This window comes from Oenanthe melanoleuca, chromosome 15 (genome assembly GCF_029582105.1).
Source record: "Oenanthe melanoleuca isolate GR-GAL-2019-014 chromosome 15, OMel1.0, whole genome shotgun sequence".
NCBI classification, from domain to species: Eukaryota; Metazoa; Chordata; class Aves; order Passeriformes; family Muscicapidae; genus Oenanthe; species Oenanthe melanoleuca.
Genome location: NC_079349.1, coordinates 3,950,207 through 3,972,492, shown reverse-complemented (window position 1 = coordinate 3,972,492; position 22,286 = coordinate 3,950,207). Strand labels below are relative to the sequence as shown.

Here is a 22,286-nt window from a genome sequence, read left to right as displayed (position 1 = left end):
GCTCTGGAGTGGGGACAAGGGCTGGCAGGAGGGATGCTCAGAGTTGCCCCACCCCAAACAAGTCCTGTGCCACAGGGAAGGGGCTGCCCAGTGCCAGAGAGACCAGGCCCTGCTCAGGACAATGACAGAAGACACAGAGGTCAGGGAGTTCCCTGGGAGCTGAGCTCACTTTATTGCCTGTCAGTAGAGACAACTTCCAGCCAGGAAGTGACTCACAGGACCCTTCCCATCCCACAGACCCTGTAGGATCCCCCAGCCCAGCCCCAGGAGGTGTCCAACACCTTCACCCCATGGCAATACCAGCACTGCACTTGAGTGTCCCACCTTCCATCACCATGCCACCTCCTCCTTTTGAGCCCAAGGTAAATCTGTGCTTGGCAAGTTACATAGCCAGAGACACTGGAAAACTCTGAATTTCCCCTCCATGACCAAGCTGATCAAAGGCTACCTGAGCAGCAGGGCACAGGTCCAAGCAGGTGGCAGCTCCCCCTGGCTCTGCTGCTTCCAAGGAGGAACCAGGTCACTAGGGCAGGAGCACCTGGAGCCATCCTCCCTCCTCTCCATGCTCTGCAGGAGCCAGAAAGGACACAAGATGGGTGAGAGGAATACTCAGGTCAGCCAGAGCCTGGTGGATCCTTGGACATTCCCACAGGAGCAGTTCCCAGATTAGCTCACTGAGGTCTTTCCTTCAGCTGCTCATAGCCACACCTACTCTTTGCCCCCCAGCAAGGGGAAGGATGACAGAAATTGCTCCTCACAGTTTATAAAGCATCACTTGGAGGCTGCTTCTCATTTCCTGGTCTTGGTCAGCTTGAACCCAGCCAGGAAGACACTGGCCCTGGCCAGGGGGTCTGTGCCTCCAGCTCTGTCCAGTCTCATGAGATGTGTCTGACCTGATGCTTGTTTGAAAGACCAAGGCCAGGGCTGGCAACTAAAACAGGAAAATATTTTGGATTCTCTTTAAAACCAAGTTCTGCACCAGCTCCAGACTCCAGGCTTGGCTCGGGACAAGTTCATCTTCTACCAAGCTGCCCCTCTGGCAGCACCCCCAGTGCCAGAGGGGACTCTGCATGGATGGCAAGACCATCTCCATGGCTTAAAACACTTAAAAGCACTGGTGTCCTTTATTTAGGCACATGAGCAAGAGTCCAAGGCTTCAGTTCAAGGGCTGAGGAACCAGGTGGGCAGGTGAGGTCTGGTCATGTCTTTGGTGTTTCTCCTACCCTGTGGTGATTGCCCAGCTCAGGAAGGGTCATCAGTGTCCACCCTGGACAGGAGATGAGCGACCTGGGCCTTCTGTGGCCCAGAGATGTGCTGAGCCATCTGCACGATGCAGTCCATGGTCAGCTCGGGGTTGGCCTGGAGCAAGCTGCAAGGCACAGGGCAATTTCCTGAGAGGCCATAGTGACAACTGCCTGGTCTCCACCACCTGCTGCTCCCACCCCAGGGAACCCCCTTCTCATCCCAGCTCCCACAGGCTCTCACCTCCGGATGTGCTTGAGGATGTAGTCCCTCTTCAGGTACTTGATGTTCTCCCTGATGACTGACTGGGTGCTGTCCTCCTCCTGCATGTGCTTCTCCAGCCACTCCACCACCACTTGGTTGTTGTCCCAGAGGTAGCCCTGAAGAAAGCAGCACTGTGGGCAGGGGGTCCTGCTGCCTGCACAGTCCAAGCCCCCCCTTCCTCCTGGAGCCTCAAATCCAGGCCATGGCATTTTTCTTCCCTATTTGCAAACTGTTTAAAAAGTAAAAAGGTAAAACATGGTTCCTTTGCATGTCCTGCTTCCTGAGGCAGGAACAGCAATGTGTGTCATTTGAGATCAGTTCAAATTCTGAAAACTCTACTTTTGCCCTGGGAAGCCCTGTCATGGCGGGAAATGTTTATCTGGGGACCACTTTTTCATCACTGAACACCAGCACCCAACTGGGGTCACCTGATTTGAAGAGCCAGCCCTCACACATTGAAACCCTCAGGCAGGCACCACTGAAACCTCTGAATGACGGGATAGTGAGGTGAGATCCCTCGGGATGCCCTGGCTGTGGAGGTGCCTCAGGGGCTGGCGGTACCTTCTCAGCTCCCTCAGTCTCCATGAACCAGCGCCGCAGCATGGACTGGATGTGGATGTGGCTGAGCTCGCTGTTGGCCTTCAGCACCTCCCCCTTCACCATCTCCTCCAGCAGCAGCCGCCGCAGCCGCCAGTAGAGGAAGGAACGAGCGCTCTTCCACTCCAGGATGTCCTGCGGAAAGCGGAGAGCACAGCGCGGGTTTGCCGGCTCGCTCCCAGCTCCCAGCCCCGGGGCAGGGATAGCACAGCGAAGGGATTTCCCCCACCTTTCCCTGTCAGCTCAGAGCCCTCCCCCGCGCCCGGCTCACCGTGATGACTCCTTTCTCCTGCATGCGGCCCGGGGTGTCGTGCAGGTCCGCGAAGCGCACGGCCACCTGGTGGTACACGGGCAGCAGCAGCTCCTCCCGCGCCTTCCGCTGCTTGTCCAGCTCCTTGCGCTGCGCCTCCGACAGCTCGGGGGTTCCTGTGCGACACAGCGGGCTGAGCTGCCCCACCGTGATGCCACCAAGGTGCTCCCACACGGGCCACCACCCTCAGTGCCACTTTCCTTGGCACTGACAGCAGAGCCACACAAGCCACGGCACAAAGAAGTCACAGCACACCCAGTGCCCACCACATGAGAGGGGAGATGGCATTTGCAGGGGATCATGTTGTAGCAGGCTGGAGGGACATGGGGGCAAGGAGCTCCCAATGCATCAGGAACCAATTCAATGTGGCCATGGCCATCCTTTATCTCAAAGCATGGGAGAAGACCCCAGCCCCATTTAACCCATTGAGAGAGCCCCCAGGAGATAGAGGTGTTCTGAAGTACCCCCACATCCCCTCAGCTCCACCAAAAGAAAAGACATCAAGAGTTTTCCCAGAAGGACTCCTGGTGGTTGCCACCAAAGTGCTTGAGTCTTGTGTTTAACTTACCACTACTGATGTCCACAACCCAAAACTCCCTTTTCTTACCCAGCTGCTCAACAAGCTTGGCATAAACTGTATCGATCCTTCTCATGGTCTTCACCAAATCCTTCTTTCTGAACTTGATCTCCACTGTTCCTCCAGGTTCCAAAATACCTGCCCTGGAAGGGAAGTTTGGTAAAGCAAGGACTGGTCTGCATGGGAGAATAAATCCTAGGACAAGATGTCCAGGCAGCTGGCACACACACAGGTGTTCTGGGTGACACACACAGGTGTGCTGGATGCTGACCTGCTCTCCTTGTCAGCATAGAGCTCCACGTGCAGGGGGTTGATGGTGGAGTCGATGACCACCCAGGAGCCGCCGCGCAGCTCGGCGTGAGGGGGGATGTACACCAGGACAGGCTGCTTGAAGTCCCGCAGGCTGTCCACGATGAAGGCACCAAACTTCAGCATCTGGTCGTACATGTCTGAAAGCCAAAGGGACTCAGGGGCTGGGTGTCCCAATTGCCTCTGCCCCACATCCTCCCAGCTGCCCAAAGCAACCTTCTCTATTGGAGAGACAAAGCACTCTGCAAAACCAGCCAGCAGGAAGCCACCAACCACCGGCACCTCTGACCTGTGATGCCCCATGACATCCCCAAACCAATCCCACATCCCAGAGTGGTGCATACCCTGGTAGGCTGGGCCTTCCCAGGACCCTGTAGGGTGGCAGGGGTGACAGAGGTTTGTCCCATCATGGGCATATGGGCATCCCAAGCACAGGTACCTTTCATGCCACTGGAGAAGCCTCTCCAGTTGGCAAAGATCATCAGTGGGAGGTGTTCCCGGTTGAAGTCCCGAATGGCCTGGGCTGTTTTAAAAGCAGAGTCTGGGAACCAGACCTGTCCAGCCTGCTGGATTATCTGGAAAAGACATTGAACAGCTGAGACTGTGCCAGTTCTTCCAGGCATGCTGCATGAACCAGCTGGAACAAGCTGCCCCAGCACCCTTGATTTCACCTGAATTAAGGAAAATCAAGACATGCCCAAGGATCATGCTGAGCTATTCCTCCTCCCTTCCCTTCAGCCTCCTCTCAGATGCCACCTGGTCCCACGTGTACCCCACTCACCTTTGCCTCTGAGTCCAGGTTGGCAGGGTCAGCAGGTATTGTCACCTCCACGGTGCGGGTCTCAACAGCGATGACACCCACAGGGAGACCTCCCAGCCTATGGCAGGGCAGGGTGGGCTCAGCAAGGCCAGTTCCTCTCCACTCCAGCCCCAGCAGAGAGCAGCTCCCTCTCCACCACCCCAAAAGCAGTGCCACAGCCAGGGATTGAAGGTGAGGGGCCACACGTGCAGGATGCCAACTCCTGGCAGTACCTTGCTCTGCCAACCACAACGGTCTGAGCCCACGGCTTCATGATCTCCATGAAGCTGCCCTGGTCGAAGAAGCCACTCTGCCAGGTCCCTTTGAGAGCTGCAGAGCACAGGAAAGCTTGGAATGGTGCAAGGGCAAGCACTGAAGGGCTTCTGAGCACCAACCCACAGCCAAGAGCATCTTTTGCACCTACAGGATGCACTTGGGAGCAGTGCTCTTGTGTTGTTCGCACTTACTTGGATGGGGTCTCCCTGCCAGCATCCACCTGGGGTCATAGGGGACTTTGGAAGGGACAAAATCAATTTCCCTTTCAACAGGGTCACTTATGGCAGTGACAGGCACTGGGCTCTGGTTATCCTGTAAGGGAGATCCCGAGGGCAGGTCACCAGCTAGGTGTGGGTGACATCCCCCAGCTCCACACTGCAGCACCCTCCTACCTTGGGTATGTATGAGAGCCACTGCAGGATGGTGTAGACCCCCTCAAAGTCATCTGGGACAGTGACATGGGAAACGCCGTTGTTGTGCATGATCTGCACTCCCCCCAGCTGGTTGTTGGATGTGTAAACCTCCCGTCCCAGCACCTGGACAGAGTTCCCAAAGGAAACACACAAGGCTTTGCTGACACAGGTGCTGCTCCCTTGCTCTGTTTGTCAGCTCAAACCTCTGCACAGGCAAATTTCCTCTGGGCTGAGGATGAATTTCCACCTCTGTCCAGGCTGATGTTCCTGGGACAGGGAAGGAGCCCACACAGGTAGTGGTGGGAAGGACAGTGCCATGAAGGACATGCAGCCAGAGCTTGGTACCTTGTTGAGAGCTGTGACACCCGTGAGGATGATGTGGGAGTTCTCCACCTGGATGACACGCTGGCCCAGCCTCACCAGGTAGGCACCGATCCCGATGGCACGACAGGTCACCTGGGCACACACAGAGGGACACGTGGGGTCATGGGGCTGCAGCACAGACACGAGCACCTGGAGAAGGATGCTGTGAAGGGCTCAGCCTCCTTACTGCATCCTGCTACCCCTCCCATGGTGACTGTAAGAGCCAGCAGGAGAGAGGGGAGGAGCAGAGAGGGGAAGGGCCCCAGCTGTACCATGCTGATGGTCACTATTTCGTCGTAGGCACGGGAGGACTCCCCAGCGATGGTACCAGCAGCTCTCAGGTTTTCCACCCCAAACCCATTGTCCTTCCCAATGATGTCCAGCAGGACATACCTGCAGGGAAAGTAGAGCTGTGGTGTGGGAAGCACTCATCTGCATGATGAGCTGAGGTGGGAGCTGCATGCTGGTGGGGCCTAGGGTAGAGTTTGGGGTGGCTCTGTATATCTCATGGGATATGGGACTCACCTGGACTCGCCACCTTCCTCCACGTGCTCACAGCGCACCGAGTTCATGGTGCTGATCCTTGTGTAGTCCTGGGGAGTCAGGTACAGGTACCTGAACCCCTGAAAGGAAAGAGGAGAGGAGTTGTGGAACCCCCCACACACATGCTCACATGGCACACAGCCCTTTCCCAAACCTATCCCAAACCATGCTGTGCAGCAGCTCAGGGACCAGAGCTGGACAGAGCAGCCATGCCAGCACTGGCAGCTTCGCCTCCACCACCTGGGAGAAGCCAAAGGAACCGTCCCCACGGTGCTGGGTGCAGGTTTAGCCACAATTTAACATCCCAGTTTAGCTCTGGTCATCCCTTCCCCAGCTAAACCCTCTGTTGTTCCCCGTGCTGCAGGAGGGGAGGTGCCCACACACCTTGTAGGGCTCGGCTGGGTCCACCCAGGCCACCTGGAACATGTGCTTGATCTCGTCGGCGAAGCCGATGCGGGCGCCGCTGTTGGCAGCGATGTAGATGCGGGGGATGCCCTCGGCCCGCGCCAGCTCCGAGGCCCTCAGGAACACCAGGTCCTCCTCAGGCCCAAAGGAGCCAATCTTGTGCGTGATGTCGTTGCAAATGAGCACAATGTCCCGGCCCTTGGGGTACTCGGGGGTCTTCAGCTTCATTTTGAAAGCAACCATCCCCACCTGTCTCGAAACAGCACAAGGTTACAGGGCAGAACCCTCCAAAGAATCACAGAGTCCCAGAACCATTCACAGAATGACAGAATTAACTGGGTTGGAAAACACCTCCAAGATCATTGAGTCCGATGCTTGACCGATCACCACCTTGTCAACTAGACCAGAGCAGTGAGTGCCACGTCCAAGAGACACAAGGGGCTGAGCTGCAGGTGGCACTAACCAACAGACAAAATGGTTGAGGAGCATCTCCCAAGCTTCAAACACAGTCTAAGCCACCAGCCACTCCCCCCTGCTTCCTCTGCCCAATTCCAAATAATTTCCTGCTACCTCATTCCCTCCAGGGACCCTGTTCATCTGCACGAGGTGCCCCTGTGAGTCCAGGACCAGCTCAGTGTAAGTCAAGACGTCCTTGGGATACAGGTCCGAGGAGCCCCACAGCTTGAGCAGAGCCTGTGGAGACACAGCACACAGCATGGAATGGTTTGGTTTGGAAGACACCTTAAAGATCATCTAGTTTCAGGAACACCAAGAGCTAGGAATTGGTTTAGAAATGTTCCACAAAACAAAAAATGTTGAGGCTTGGACTCTTTTTGTTTTCTCATTCAACAGCATGAGGAGAAGGGCCCTTTCCTCTTCCTTGGGGAGGGTGGGGATGAAGAGCAAATGCAATAATTTGGAGCCTCTTTGTGCTCAGCCAGACTCACCTGCCTGATCATCTCTGGGAAGTCGTACACGTAGGTGGTGCCCAAGGACTGCGCCTGGAACCGCTTGGCCTGAAGCAGGTCCTTGGTGACATAGGGGGTGTTGATGAGCATCCCATGCTGTGGCCCCTGCTTGTCCCCATATGACTGGAACATGATCTGGAGAGGAGAGAAGAGTATTGGCTGTTTTCCCTAGATGTCATGGTGACTCTTCTGGAGCACTGCTGAGCCCTGCTTGGTCAAGGTGATTTTCCACCCAATTTTGCTATTGAGGGGACTGTCACACTGATGTACTGTCAATACTAGTGACACCCTGACACTGACCATCACCTCCAGTGCTCAAAACTGCCCAGCTCCACACCAGCATCAACCAAAGGAACCCAAGTGGATGCAGACAGGATGAAACCAATGCAGCTGTGGGAACGCTGTTGGAAGTCTGGGGGCTCTGGGCAAACCAGCACTGCAGGTGCACAAGGAGTTTTGCAGAAGCTCCCCCAAAGCTTTGCCAGAGCCAGCAGCACTTGGGCAGCCATGGCTGGGCTCCTGCAGTCACTGCTGGGGTTACTCACGCTGCCGGTGCCAGGGTCCCTCACTTCCTTGTAGAGGCTGATGTCCAGGTAGTACCCAGACTCGTTGGTGAGGAAGAGGCGGATGGGGATGGCGGTGGCAGTGGGCGTCAGGCGGATGTTGATCTTCACCTCGGCCTGCAGCACCCGCAGCTTCCAGAGGCGGCTGCCGTAGCGCATCACCATGGAGCGCACCGACTCCTCGATCTGCACGGGGATGGCACCCAGGGACAACACTCAGCACACAGTGCCAAGGCTGGAGCAGCCCTGTTGCACGTCCACCCCAAACAGCCATTTTGGATTTGCTTTGGGTGAGCCCCTTCCATCTCTCCATGCCTCCTGGTTAGGCCAGGTGCTGATATCCACCCTCTCCAATGTGGACAGGGAGAGATGGTGGGGGGTGGCTGCCCATCTGTGCAGTGGTCCTGAGCACAGGGTATGACAGAGGAACTTTTCCAGGACAGAGGAAGCTGCACCCCAAGAAACACACCTTGGACGGGTCCATGATGACAGTGGGCACAAAGTTGAGGAAGATGTGGTTGCAGTCAGTGCGCACAATGGTGTTGTTGAAGGCCACCTCCAGCTCATCCATGGCCTCCAGCAGCATCCGCTCACCCTCGTTCTGCAGGTACTCGAAGGAAGCCTCCTGTGATGGAGCAGGTGGCTCAGCAGGGGCCAGGCCACCCCTGCACCCTCGCTGCGCCCTCGGCACCCCCGTGGCACCGTGCCTTGGTGATGAGGTCGGAGTGGCGCACAATGGCGCGGATGAAGAAGCGGTAGTCGGTGGCCTCGGTGCCCGCCTGCACCCTGGCAGCCCCCAGGTAGAGGTGCATCCTGTGGTTGGCACAGGGGATGGCCGTCAGGTCGAAGTTGCGCATGCGGCTCAGCTCCAGCTGGAAGGCGAGCGCCGGCTCCAGGTGCCGGTAGATGCGATCCTCTGCGAACTGCCGGGCACAGCCGTGAGCCAGGGCCGGGCCGGCGCCGCGCCCGCACCGCTCCCACCGCATCTCACCTCGTCCCTGGCTCTGAACGTGAAAAACTTGGGGAATTCTCTCTGCAGCAAAACAGAGAGAAGACAACATGAATATGCCTGGTCCACAAAGGATTGTTTTGATTCTCCATTAAAAAGAAAAAAACCTTGCAGGCTTTGTTCTCCCCCAAAGGGAAAAGGGCTGGGAGGGATTGACTAGACTAGATTTTAGAAAGAAATTGCTCTCTGTGAGGATAGTGAGGCCCTGGCACAGGGTGCCCAGAGAAGCTGTGTCTGCTCCATCCCTGGAAGCGCCCAAGGTGAGGTTGAACACCTGGGATAGTGGAAAGTTCCACCCCATGGCAGGGAGTGGAACAGGATGAACTGTAAGGTCCCTGCCCACCCAAACCACTCAGGGCTTCTACTCTGATGGCTTCTAAAGGCAGCTTAAAGCTATACAGTAGCTCTGCAGGAACCACATTACTGGAAACATGAGCAGGATAAATGATGATACAGGAGATGAATCACTCATTGAATTGCTCATTAATTAATTCCCAGCCCATGAAGCACAGTGGGTCCATCCATCACTCAGTGCTGTGTCTATAAGGTATTTATAGATGTCAGAGGCTCAGTTGCACTCACCTGCTGGGCAATGAGGAATGTGATTCTCCGGAGACCACATTCAACGAGGATATTTTTCTACACAAAAACAGAAGATGCCACTAGTCATGAGAGCTTAAACATCTCCATCAAGGGAGCAAACAAAATCTAAACTGTAACATATTGGGGAGGAGAGCACTGCATGGAGAGGAGGCAGTGCCTTGGGGTACAGTGCTCTGGCTTGCAGGCTTTACAGAAAAAGGGTCCAGCCCCAGCAACAGACCTTAGACTGGGCAAATGCTCTGAAGATGGGCACCAGCTTCTCATCTTCCACATAGTCAGCTGAGCAGAGAGCAACGTTGAGGATGTGGATCGGCTCCTCATGGATGTTCTGGCAACAAAATCCCACAGTCAACCCTGGCCAGCAGCATCAGTGCTGTCCCAGCACCACCTGGGGGTATCAGCAGCAGCTTCATGCCCACCTTGGTGTCCTCCTCATCATAGGTGGTGGCCCGTGCCTCACTGAGGAGCCCGTTGTCCGATGGGGATTTGGCAAAGCATGAGATCACTTCATCGAAGTTCCTGCCCAAACAGGGATGGGGTCACAAGCCAGCCCTTGCCTGAAGGAACCCACTGTGACAGTGTGACAAGGACACAGGTACCAGCACAATGGCTCCAGCATCCCACAGTAAACCTATAGCTCATGAAATGCAGCTCTGAAGTCTGCTGTGTTAATGTGCAGAGAGGTTTAACCTGTGCCATGTATGCACATTCCACATATCCCCAAAAGCCACCTCATATCCCCAAAAGACAAGGGCTGTACTGAGAATACCCAGTCTGCAGCTATGGTGGAAACTGGAGCTGCCTCTATCACTGCCCAGCTGTCCCCAGATATGGCTCTTCCATCCCATTGTGCTCTCCAATGAATACAGTGGCACCCAAAATGCACAAACACTGGCCAGGCGTGTCCCTGCACCCCCACCTTGTGAAGTCCTCAAATCTGCGGAAGGCCACCATGACTCCCATCCTCTGGCTCGTGGGGCAAAAGCCGCTGTCCATGAAGAGCTCGGTGCTGTGCCTGGCCAGGTCAGGGTTGGAGATGCTGACAGGGACAGATATCCTGCCATGGGGAGCAAGTGTCAGCTCTGGGGGAGGCCCCGTGTGGCACCACACAGTTGCCACAGGGGACCCTGGCCCAGAGAGGGCTCACCCTGCTCCCCTGGCAATGGGACAGTGTGGTGGCAGCTCCTGCTTTGCACAGAGGGGACGATACAAACCCCAGAGCTTTGTGAAAAGAACCACGTCCAGGGGAGCAGGACAGGTGTGTGGAGGGGGACCCCTGTACCTGTTGGGGTGGGAGGAGGGCAGCATGAACTGGAACTCCACGAGGCAGGTGCCATCTGAGAGCTGCTGGTGCTGCAGGCTGTGCAGCTCATAGGCAATGTACCCTCGCCGCACGTACACCTGTGAGGGGACACAGGAGGGGACATCACTATGCCCCTGCCACCCCATGCCACCCTGAGGCCCCCTCTGTGCCACCCCGACCTCACCTCCAGCGCTGCCATGCGCACCACCTCGTTGGTGTGGTAGAAGAACACGGGAAGCACATCAAAGATGGAGGTTTCTGACAGGATCAGTTTCTGCAGGAGGAAAGCAAAATTTAGGGCAAGGATGAAGTGAAACTTTCTTGCTTTATTTAGGGGGTCCCTCAATATGGAGTTGTGCAGGATTGGTCACTGGGGTGCCATGGGGAAACCACTAGAGCCAGACATGGATCCACACATCTGTTCCCTGCCAAATGGAGCATGGAGCAATGGATGGGGACTGGCAGCACTGGGGTGCACCCCCTCCTCTGCTCCACACAGCCACTACAGCAAGGCTTTGAGTGATTTTCAGCTGTTTTTAACACTGACGCACTTGCAGTCAAATCCCCTCCCTGAAGCCACCCAAAATACTCCTGGAAAAACACAGAATTCCCAACCTTCAGGTTCTCAGGGCAGTACTCATGTCCGTACATGTCGATAGCGGAGATGAAGATGGACTCAACCTGGTTGTGCCGCAGCTCGTAGGAGGGCATGTGAGAGGCAATGAGCACCTGCCAGGGGAGAGAGGAGCTGGGAGCATGGGGGACAGGGATGGGGACAGGAATGGGATGGCACTGCATGGTGCTGGCTGACCTGCCGGGCTCTCAGCGCCACTTTGGAGTGCTCGGTCTTGCTGAGCTGTGTCAGCTCATGGAGGATGGTTGTCAGCTCATCTGTCAGCGTGGGGTCACGACCACACAGCTGGTCCTGCAATGTCACACCACCATGGCTCAGCTCAGGCTCCTTGCTGTGCAGGATGGCTTCATCCCAAAACCCAGCCCCACAGGGGGATGGCTTCATCCTGCACCCCCAGCCCCATACAGCCAAAGGGGACAAGACTCAAGACAGTAAAATTCACTCTCTTTGACCCAAGCATAGTCACACAACAATACACAGGGGAGGTAAATAAAATAAAGCAATAATGAGGCAGGAATGGACACTTCAAGTGATGCAGAGCTGCCTTGGCTCTTCCCTGCCACCAGCCTTTGCTCCTGGAGTCTAAGGCACGGGCTGTACTCACAATTAACATGATCACCAGCTGGTTCTTCTTGGCCACCTGGGCATGGGAGAAGATGCTCTCCAGCACGGGGGTCATGTTGGGTTTGCATTGCTCCCGCAGGCTGATGACACACTTGTCGTAGTGAGCTGTGGGGCAGGGTCTGGTGAGCCCTGCAGCTCCCCCAGAGAGCCCTGCAGCTCCCCCAGAGAGCCCCAAGCCCTCACCATGCTGGAACTGTGTCTCCACTTGCAGGTAGCGCCTGAGCAGGTCCAGCACCACTGCCTTCATGTAGCCCCGGATGCCGCTGCGGTACCTGGGGAGCAAAGAGCCCATCTTGGTGTGAAGAGATGGCTGTGGGGGAACAGGAGTTCCAGACAGCACCAGGCTCACCTCTGCACCAGCTGCACCAGGCTCTGTGTGTTCATGAAGAAGACCTCTCGCTCAGCTTTCCTCTGCAGCGTGGCTGCGTGGGTGTCCAGCACGTTGGCTATCTGTGGGGAGAAGGGACAGGGTCTGGGATGGCTCAGGGGCACAGAGCTGCCAGTTCTCCCTTTGCTCACTCCACCCAGAGCCTTTCCCTTGAGGTTTTTTCTTTCCCCAAAGTGAAAAATGCAATGTGACAAATATAAGAAGAAAAGCACACACAGAAGCAAATACACATATAAAACCAAACACACATAGAAAATATAAAGCTGCATGTATTTCCCTCGCTCATTTCACTTGTTATAAAACCTTGGCAGCACAAATTCAGGCAGGAGCTCCCACCTGGCTGCATTTAAGAGGATGTGAGCCCCCTCTGCCACCCACCTGCTGGCTGGGGAAGCGGCAGAGCACGGAGGTGATGTTGCTGGCGTACTGGGCCATCACCTTCCGGATGGATTTCTCCACAGCCAGCGGGATTCTTCCCGAAATGCTTGTCATGATCTCCTGCAGCTCCAGCAGGGGCAGGGCAGGGTCTCGCAGGGTCTTCATCAGCTGTGCCACCCACTCCTTCACCTGCAGGAGCAGAAGGTGGTGCTGCTGGACTTGCCCTCATGGCAACTGGGTGAAACACCTGGTGCCTGGCACCCACCTTGGTCTTGAAGTAGGGCTCAGGGAGGCAGTAGCCGTTCATGATGTTGGTCAGGTTGTCCAGCACGTTGCGGAGAACCTGGTGCTGCTTCTCACCAGTGATGGGAAGGGTCTGCTGGGCTGGGAGCCCCCCTGTGAATGGCTGTGCCTGGAGAGGGCAGAGGGAGGTGGGCTGAACTGTCCTTGTTGTTAAGGGAGAGAGGCCTGGAGAGCTGCAGCTGCCTCAGAAGAACCAGCACAACCTCTGCTTTGGCTCAGATATGGAAGAAGCATCTGACATTTAGCATAGTGGATCTGCCAGTGCCTCATCACGAAAATAACATGGAAAAACTGGAGATTTTAGTGCTATAAATGTATGTTTTTAATGCATGTGAGCCCCTGCTCACTGAAGCAGAGCAGCCCAAAGACATGGCATGACCCTCACTGTGATGGCCCATCAGGTCAGCTCCTCCATTTTGTCCCCTAGGGAACATTCCCGGGATGCCAGCTGCCCCGAGCCGACTCACAGGCTTCACTTTGGAGGGATCATCGAGCTGGAGGCGGGCGATAACACAGCCTGCCTCCAGCAGCGCTCCCGGCCGCTTGATGTAGTGCAGCCGCCCCGCCTCCTCCACCGCCAGCGTCATGATGATCTTCATCACCTGGGGAAGAGGGGACGCCGTCACCGAGCCAGCAGCACATCCCACAGCAGCGCTGCGGGGTTCCGTCTCTGCCGAATACTGCTCCTCCAGCTCTTCTGCAAAGCTCACCTCGATCTCCGCATAAACCTTCCCCTCATCCACGTGGCCGCCGTCCTCCACCATGTACTGCAGCAGCTTCCCCGCGCAGGGCGAGCGCAGCACCGTCGGGTCCTTCTCCTTCTCGAAGGTGCACGTTTTGTTGCCGATGGTGATGCGGTACCTACGGGAGAGGGAAAGGTGTCACCAGCTGGCTCCTGGCCATCGGGGAGGCGGGGTGGGGGCCCTGGCAGGGGGTACCTGTCGATCTCCTCTTTCATGTAGGTGGTGTAGCTGCAGCCGTCGTAGGAGAGCAGCAGCCCCCCGTCGTTGAGGCGGTGCACGTCGATCTCGATGTGAGTGCGGTTCATGATGACCACATAGGTGGTCAGCGACTGGCGGGCGACCTGCGGCCAGGGGACAGCCTCAGTGCAACCCCAAAACACTCTGAGCAGCGAGCCTGGGGGCTCAGGAGGGCAGCTCCCCTTGCTCAGTGCCACGGCTGCTGCCACACGATGGGGCTGTGCTGGGAAGGCAGGAGGCACAACCTCAGGCTGCACCAAGGAGCTGCTCAACTCTGCTCAGAGCTGGTTTAACTCACAGCCCAGAACTGGTCTAACACAAAACCCACAGCTGGTTTAACTCAGCTCACAGCCCAGAGCTGGCTTAACTCACAGCCCAGAGCTGTTGCAGCACATGGCTCACCTGCCACTTTCATCATGAGTAAGGAGATTTGCATAAAGTCCAACTAATTTGGTTTAAAAGCAAGAAAATGAAGTCCCTTAATAAACTCAGGGCAACAGGGTGTATGAAAAGGTCTGTCAGGTTAAAACAGGGTTATTAAGTTTATGTATGAGGTTATTAATGTTGCCCATTTTTAAAGGACAAGCTTGTATTTATTTCACTTTTCTCCCTTGGGACAGGAGCATGTTCCTGACCCCTTGAGAAGCACTGTGGCTAGTTTGAGAGGAACACAGCCCTGCCCTCACCTGCAGAATGTACTTCACACCCTCACAGATGAGCTCCACATCAACGATGTTCAGCAGGGATGCTGCTGGTAGCACCTGGCCCCTGAAACACAATGCAGGGATCAGGCCCCAAGGCATTCCCAGCTTCACCAAGAGTGTGGGATGTCAGCAGTGCTCCCAACTCCTGGTGGGAGGGCATGATGGTGACCAGAGGGGACAAGTGTCAGCTTTAAGTGGCCCACATGAGCACCATGCACAGCCAGATCTGGATGGAGGCCAGGCACTGGGAAAACACAAAGATAAGGGACATGGGAGAGCCCCGGGAGTCCTCCAAGGCTGGAGGAATAACCTTGATATTCAACAACACAAGCAAGCTGCACTGCCAAGCCACTTGTTCTTGGAAGCTGTTTTCCCAGTCATGGGAAGCCTTTCCTAGTGTCCAGACAAAGTGATAGCTGAGGAGCCAGAGCTGTGAGCCACAGCAGATACCCCCGTCACTGCCTGTCACAGCGCTGTCACTAAATTTGCAAAGCAAAAATGGAAGGAAGATGTCCCAGAAGAACAACACTCAGGTCTCCATTGTGGCTGCCCCAGTCCTGGTATTGCTCAAGGCCAGGTTGGATGGGGCTTGGAGCAACCTGGTAGGGTGGAAGATGCCCCCACATGACTGAGCCCCCCCGGGCAGCCCCCACTCCACACCTCTCCAGAGTGTGCAGGAAGTCAGTCATGCACGTCCTGAAAGCAGCATCCGCCACGTTCAGGGCACCACAGACAACCCCCAGCATCGTGTCTGGCTTCTCTGCCTGTGGGGGCAAAAATAACAGGGTTTGGGTCTTACCCCAAGGAAGGGCAGTGGTGACCCCAGGGTGTCATTCCTACCTGCACTTTCTCAGCAATCAGGTGGTCCAGCCAGCCCGTGTGTGTCTCATTGTTCTGGAAGCTCTCTGTCTCCAGCAGCTTGATCAGGTACTCCACCGTGGTCCGGAAATCCCCACGGATAGACAGCTCCTTCAGGGCCACCACCATGTTCCTTTTAGGGAGAAAAGCCCTTCATTAATGACTGGGAAGGTGGCACTTGGCTCTCAGCTTGGGGAGCTTCAGAGCCTGGGGCGATGAGCTCTTGAGGTGAGTTCTTGAGCCCCCAGCACCTTTAGAGAGTGGAATCACTGCAAGGTTTGGGTTGGAAGGGACCTTAAAAATCCTCTTGTTCCTCCCCCTGCCATGGGCAGAGACATCTTCCACTAGACCAGGTTATTCCAAGCCCTATCCAACCTGGCCGTGAAGCAGCCCTGGATAAAACTGTTGAATGGACACTGATGCTCGTGGGCACTAAGCAATGCTCAGCAGATAACTTCAACATGTCCTTGAGGATCAGGTGATGAACTGGGGCCACAGCAACACCACAGTCCAAAAAATTTTGGCTTTGGCCAGACAAGCAGCACCATTCTGGTCCTGTCAGATAAAAACCACTTTTCCCAGCTCACACACCAATTGTGGCTCTTCCCAGGGACACATGCCCTCCAGCTCATCCCACCACACTCACGAGATGGCCTCTTCCCGGTTCTCTCCCCATGAGAAGCAGTGTCCAAACTGGGAATCAGCAAATTCATGCAGCCCCCCGGCTGCTGCCACGCTGAAGTACCCCCAGACATTCTTGCTGCTGCGGAAATTCAGCTCCTGCACTGTCCCCGAGCTGGGCTTGAAACCCTGAGCCAAAACAGAGCAGGGATGGATGAACCAGGATTGAGATCCATGCAGCAAGACAGGGAAGGGGAACCCCCATGGATTGCATTGATCTCACGAACATTGGCTGGGGAGGACCATGCCCAGTTCAACCCACAGGTGGCAGAGTCCCCTTGTTCCCACCCGACCCCCAGCTCACCTCCTCAGGGTTCTCGCTGGTGATCCGGGCTGCAATGACGTGGCCCCTGGGCATGGGGGGATTGGAGGGGCTGTGGAAGCAGATGGGGGTGTCCCCCCAGGGGCTCTCCCCATACAGCACCCGGATGTCTTTTATCCTGTGCAAGGGGATGCCCATTGCAATCTGCAGGAGAGACAAAGGCCTGAGCTGCCAGGGAGACACCGACAGAGTGCCTGAATGGAGAGTTCCCAGTGGGAAGCCAGAGTAGAAGGAAAGCTGCTGCACTGCTTTCACCTGCACCCTCCACACTGAGATATGAGGCAGCTTCCCTTTGCCAGGCTCCAGCCCCGTGCTCCTCCCTAAATGCCCAGAGTGCCTCCTCCAACACCCCTGGAGTAATGTGTGTGCAGGTACCTGCAGCTGGGCAGCCGGGAGGTTCACGTCTGCCACCATCTCTGTGCACGGGTGCTCCACCTGCAGCCGTGGGTTCAGCTCCAGGAAGTGGAAGCTCCCGTCCTCCCCGTACAGATACTCCACGGTGCCTGCACTGACGTACCCAACCATCTGGGCCAGGCGGACAGCGCACTGCGGGAGAGGGAAATCCCTGCGTCATGGAATCATGCCTATCCTGGCTTGGAAGGGACCTGCAGGATCAGCATCCAGCTCCTGCTTGTGCAGAGGACACCCCCAAAACCCCACCGTGTGCCTGAAAGTCCAAACGCTCCCTGAACTCTGGCAGGCTTAGGGCTGTCATTGCTTCCCTGGGGAAGCTGCTCCTGTGCCCAACCACCCTGGAAAGGGATTCCTCCTCAACTCAGAGGTCTCTCCCTTCCTTAAAACCCAATAAACCCAGCGCAGTTTCCCACTAAAACCTCGTGCTGCCCCTAGATCAGGCCACTCACCTTCTCCATCACCTCGGTGACAGAGGGGGCAGCGATGGTGGCCGGCGCCTCCTCGATGATCTTCTGGTGGCGGCGCTGGATGGAGCAGTCGCGGCTGAAGAGGGAGATGGCGTTGCCGTACTCATCTGCCAGGACCTGCACCTCCAGGTGCCGCGCGTGCTGCGCCAGCTGCATCAGGAAAATGGGAGATCCCGGCGCCTCCGCCTGCACCTGCGGCGGGGGAGAGGGTCGTGCTCCGGCATCACCTCCAAATTCAGCCCAGATGGAGGCAGAGCTGCGGCAGGAAGTGGGAGGTGCCCCGGGTGGGAGCATGATCCTCCTGGGATGGGACAGGGACAGGGACAGGGACAGGGATGGGGGTTCCAGGCACCTCTCACCTGCCGGAAGCAGCCACTAAACTCCTCTGCTGCCTCCACTTTTCGGATGCCTTTGCCCCCACCACCTTCTGCTGCCTTGATCATCAGGGGGTAGCCGATCCTCATGGCCACCTGAGAGGGTCAAGGGCTGAGGTGACTGGAGTGTTTTGGACCCCAGCCCACCACCCTGACAGCCCACACAACTCCAGGCACCCCTGAGCAGGATTATCCCAAGTGACGTTCATTCCGTGGGACAAACTGCTGCTGGCACAGCCTTGTGTCACTGTGGTGTGTGCTGGGAGGCCAGAAGGGCCAGGGCAGGGAGGCTCTGAGGAGGAATCACGGTGGGCAGGAGAGAAGCAGCTGCCTAGAGGCTCAGCTTTACCTCCAGGCCTTCCTCCACGTCCTTCACACAGCCCTGTGCGTACGTCTCCAGGGGGATGCTGATGGCCTGCTGATCCTTCTGGTCCTCCTCGGACCACTGGGCCACCAGACCTGCAGGTATGGCCAGGGCTATGGTCACCACCAGGATGGCATGACTGGGGTGGCACAGGGAGCTGAGGATTTCATTATTTCCCTTGTTTTCATGCACCCCATCTCCAAAATCCCCCTGCCCAAATCAGCTGCTGCAGATGGGGTCCCCAATATGTATGGCCAGCTGGGCCAAGGACCCCAGTCCTGGTGCTTGTTTTGGGGAGGAGAGGCAGGAAGAAGGGAAGGGGGAGCAGGGAGGGTGTGGGAGCTGTGAGGAGGCACTCACCACTCCCACTCCACGGCAGCGTGGGGATCTCCAGGGTCTGAGCCACGATGGTAGAGGCGACTTTGTCCCCCAGCGCCCACATGGCATCACTGGGGGGACCTTCAGAGAGGGACAGAAGGGCTAAGGGGGTGCCCAACCCACCAGGCCATCCCCACATCATGGAGTCTTTGTCTCCCAGTCCTTCTGCAAGGATTGGGGATGCAGGAACCATCCCCCCTCCAAACACACTGCCCAGCTCAGGACAAAGCTCAACCCTTCTCCAAAGGAAGCTCAAGCTGGGAATCCCACCAGGTCTGCTCCCACCTAATGTTCCTTTGTGAATACTGCATCAGCCTGAATATTACAGGGAAAACCCAGAAAATAGCAGGATTCCTGGGAATGCCCTGAGGACTGCCCCTCCATGGGTTGGGCATGCCAGAGGCACCAAAGGGACATTCCCAGTGCAATGTCCCTGACGGTGACTGTGAGTGCACACACCAGCCCAACACCCAGCACAGAGAAGCAGTGAGACCTTACCTAGGAAAGCTATCCCATTTTTCTGCAGCAGCTCTGGCAGCTTGTGGTTCTCTGAGGCATGTCCCCAGCCAGCCCACACAGCCTAGCACAAGGAGAAGCAGCAGTGGGAGTGTTGCCCCTTTGCTGGCATGTCTCACTGTGCCTAGCTCCTCACAGGGACATCACCCCTTTTTGGGGTGCCCAGCAGGAGGGGCAAGGAAGTGGGAGACACACAAATGGCCACTACCTGGACTGGGATCCGTTTGGAAATGTCCACGATCAGCTCCACGTTGGCATAGTTGTTGTTGTTTGTCCCTCCAGGGACAGGCACATAGTGATCTGCCATCTTGATATACTCTGCAAGACAGGGAGTAGTGGAAGCCAGATCCTTGAGTGCTTCCCTTCCCAAATCCTCCATCCCGGGGAGGCTGGAGCAGGGAAAAATTATTTACTACTGGATTTGGCTGTGCAGGAGGAAAGTGTGTGACTCCAGGCTGTGCAGAGCCCTCATATGCCAGGCAGGAAAGGGCTGCCCCAGCTCACCCCCAGGCAGGGAACTCCCTTTCTGGGATATTTTCAGGAGTTACCTGCGTTAGCCTTGAGGTCCTCGGGGGTGACCATGACCACGAAGCGAATGGCGCGCTCGTTGCGGAACATCTCGTAGGCCCAGCGGCGGATGGAGCGCATGCACTTCACAGCAGCGATGCCATTGTTGGCAATGAGGACCTGGGGGACAGGGACAGGGACAGGGGTGGCAGGGTGAGCCCTGTCCTTGCTACCCCAAGGGATGGCAGGGCAGGGGAAAGCAATGGGAGTGGAGCAAAGCAGGGGGGATGTGTTAATCAGGAGCTTTCTGACAGCTGGTTGTACATCCCAGCAGAGCATGGGACTCCTCAACATCTCTGATGTCTGGGGATAACCAAGGATGGGACTTTGGCCATTGTTTGTGCAAAGCTGCTGCACGGGGTTCCCTCTCCCAGCCCACGAGAGTGAGTGCAGCCATGGAACAAACAGCTCTGGGTGCCATTGCTCCAAGCCTGGCAGACACAGGACATTTGGGCAATTCTCAAAGATGTCCCTGTGAAAAGCAGTGACCCTCTACCCAGGCACAAGCAGGGGACATGTGGGGACAGACCTTCTCGATGACACGGTTGCCCCCAAAGCGGGTGACAAACTCAGCTGGGGAGGCAACGGAAAAATCCCGCTGCAGGTCCATCTTCCTGTGGCCCTTCTTCGCCAGGTTCAGCCCTGACATGCTGGGCCTGTGTGGGATTGGTGGCTGTCACTGAGCCCAGGGCCACCCCAGAGAGCCCAGAGCCACTCCAGTGAGCCCTCCCCCAGCCCCAAAGCCCCTGCAAAGCCTGTCCTGCAAAGGTCACCAACCACATCTGCAATGTGACTCGGGAAGGACATAAGGAAATTCCTTATTTGTGGAAGGACAGAAGAGCAGCAGGGATACTGCTGGCTGCACCACCTCAAACCAAGGGTGGCAAGAGCCACCGTCGGGCTCTGGAGTGTCACAACACGTCCCTGCAGCCAAAGGTTTGTTATTTTTAGCCAGAGCAGAGCAGCCAGATGAGGCAGGCATTTAGCTTCCAGTTATTTCTTCTGGATGTCAGCTGTGCTACTATGGGAGCTCCCCGGTGCAGCCAGCAGGGAGTGAGCTGCCCCACATCCAAATCAGAGATTTTGAAGGGCACCCCCTGCCCTGGTCCTTGCCACACTCAAGCAGGTGGCACTGCTGTCACACAGCCAAGGACACTGGCTCTCCCCCCTCAAAAGGAGCAAGATTAGGGGCATCACCATGGGGTTCCGAGGAGCACCAGCACTTGTGCACCCCGATTTTACCAACAGCAAAGCACCCACCACAAGCACCCTCCCTCCCTAACCGGGACATCCCTGCCCTGCCGCGCTCCATCCATCGGGGGTTGCCATCCGCACCTGATGCCGGTGCCGGGCTCCAGAAGGGCGCTCACCGTGGGGGGCTCGGGGACGGTACCCCCCACCCCGGCCAGGCTGCTGCGCCGCCGGCCCACCTTGAAGGCGGTGGCCATCAGCTCATCATCGGAGGAGTTGTCGTCGAAGGAGCCCAGCACGAACTTGGCGAGGGCCGGGCGGCGCAGCGCCGCGGGGTTGTACACGGCGAGCTGCTCCTGCTCCGCGCCCGCCCGCCCGGCCCGCGGCGGCTGCGGCTGCCGGCCCGGGGGGCTCAGCCGAACCGCGGGCCCGGCTGAGGGGGGCGGCTCTGCGGGGCTCCCCGCCGGCTCCTTCTCCTGCTCGCACCCAGCGTTGGACATTTTGGCCCAAACGAGCAGCAGCACAGCGAGCAGGAGCAGCGCGGCGGGCAGCATTCACGGGCCCTGTGGGGCAGGGAGAACGCCGGTCACAGCGGAAACCCCGTCCCCAGAGCGGCCGCGCTCAGCCGGAGCTGGTGTCTCTGCCCGGAGATGGAGCTCCGTGAGGAGCCGGGGGGGTGACACGGCCCTCACAGCACCCTCAGGGGGGCGGCCCTCACAGCGGGGGACACTGAACGGGAGCTCCCAAAATCGCCGTAAAAACTGGGCATGGGGGTGAGGGAAAAAGCGCCACGGCCTCCACAGCCCCTCGCCCTCCGCACAGCCCTTCCCTCAGCCTTCCACGTCCCCTCAGCCCCTCGCCATCCCCTCAGCCCCTCACTCTCCTCTCAAACCTTCGTCGACCCCTCACTCTCCGCTCAGACCTTCACCCTTCCCTCAGCCCCTTCACCTTCCCCTCAGCCCTTCACCCTCCTCTCAGCCCCTCGCCGTCCTCTCAGCCCCTCGCCCTCCCCTCAGCCCCTCGCCTTCCCCTCAGCCCTTCACCCTCCTCTCAGCCCCTCGCCGTCCTCTCAACCCTTCGCCATCCCCTCAGCCCCTCGCCCTCCTCTCAACCCTTCGCCATCCCCTCAGTCCCTCACTCTCCCCTCAGTCCTCACCCTCCCCTCAGCCCCTCGCCCTTCTCTCAACCCTTCGCCCTCCCCTCAGCCCTCGCCCCCTCACCATGGCCGCCAGCCCGAGCCCCTCGCGGCAGACCCCGCCGGTCACTCCGGGCTCCCCGGTCACTCCGCTGTCAGCGGTCACTCCGTGTGTCCATCTGTCCCCCGCTGCTCCCGGCCCGGAGCCCACGCGGTGCCCCCGAGGGAAGCACGGGCCCCCCCCCGGGCTGTTCCAGTTGTGTCTCGCACGTGATGGTCACGTCAAGCACAAATATTTCCCTGCTAACGCGTCTGGAAAAGTTGTGCTGGAGATGAGGGCGGGGAGAGGGAGGGGGACACCCGATCCTTGGGGGACAAAGGTGGCCTGGCCCTGTGCCTGGTCACGGGGACGGGGACAAGGACATGCTCCTGGGGAGAACAGGGACTCCCCATTCCACCCTTCC

The 22,286-nt window shown here is 57.4% G+C and overlaps 1 protein-coding gene across 2 annotated transcripts; it reads right to left on the bottom strand.

Annotated features, from left to right (window-relative positions):
- Window positions 1-140: 140 nt before the first annotated feature.
- Window positions 141-22,104, bottom strand: ACACB (acetyl-CoA carboxylase beta). Of its 2 annotated transcripts, XM_056503908.1 has the most exons (53): window positions 21,908-22,085; window positions 20,832-21,250; window positions 20,026-20,152; window positions 19,478-19,616; window positions 19,138-19,247; window positions 18,912-18,993; window positions 18,396-18,494; window positions 18,021-18,130; window positions 17,657-17,767; window positions 17,280-17,489; window positions 16,792-16,962; window positions 16,399-16,560; window positions 16,060-16,223; window positions 15,396-15,546; window positions 15,216-15,319; window positions 14,538-14,619; window positions 13,810-13,955; window positions 13,582-13,732; window positions 13,339-13,473; window positions 12,834-12,980; window positions 12,569-12,757; window positions 12,152-12,252; window positions 11,986-12,074; window positions 11,783-11,907; window positions 11,356-11,469; window positions 11,160-11,273; window positions 10,729-10,818; window positions 10,524-10,642; window positions 10,161-10,298; window positions 9,661-9,760; window positions 9,462-9,569; window positions 9,221-9,277; window positions 8,621-8,662; window positions 8,337-8,552; window positions 8,099-8,254; window positions 7,612-7,815; window positions 7,046-7,201; window positions 6,669-6,791; window positions 6,078-6,347; window positions 5,676-5,773; window positions 5,423-5,543; window positions 5,133-5,243; window positions 4,767-4,910; window positions 4,566-4,686; window positions 4,332-4,428; window positions 4,081-4,177; window positions 3,739-3,874; window positions 3,262-3,439; window positions 3,021-3,133; window positions 2,375-2,529; window positions 2,068-2,238; window positions 1,486-1,622; window positions 141-1,369 (listed from the first exon to the last, which is right to left on the bottom strand). In XM_056503908.1, exons 2-53 carry the CDS (start codon window positions 21,239-21,241, stop codon window positions 1,243-1,245), a joined length of 7,128 nt encoding a protein of 2,375 aa, XP_056359883.1. In that variant the 5' UTR covers window positions 21,242-21,250; window positions 21,908-22,085; the 3' UTR covers window positions 141-1,242. The 2 variants fall into 2 exon arrangements, with proteins under 2 accessions (XP_056359883.1, XP_056359884.1); XM_056503909.1 differs by lacking the exons at window positions 141-1,369; window positions 1,486-1,622; window positions 2,068-2,238; ... (9 more) ...; window positions 5,423-5,543; window positions 5,676-5,773 and adding an exon at window positions 6,450-6,556 and having other exon boundaries at window positions 6,260-6,347; window positions 21,908-22,104.
- Between the last annotated feature and the right edge of the window lie 182 nt (window positions 22,105-22,286).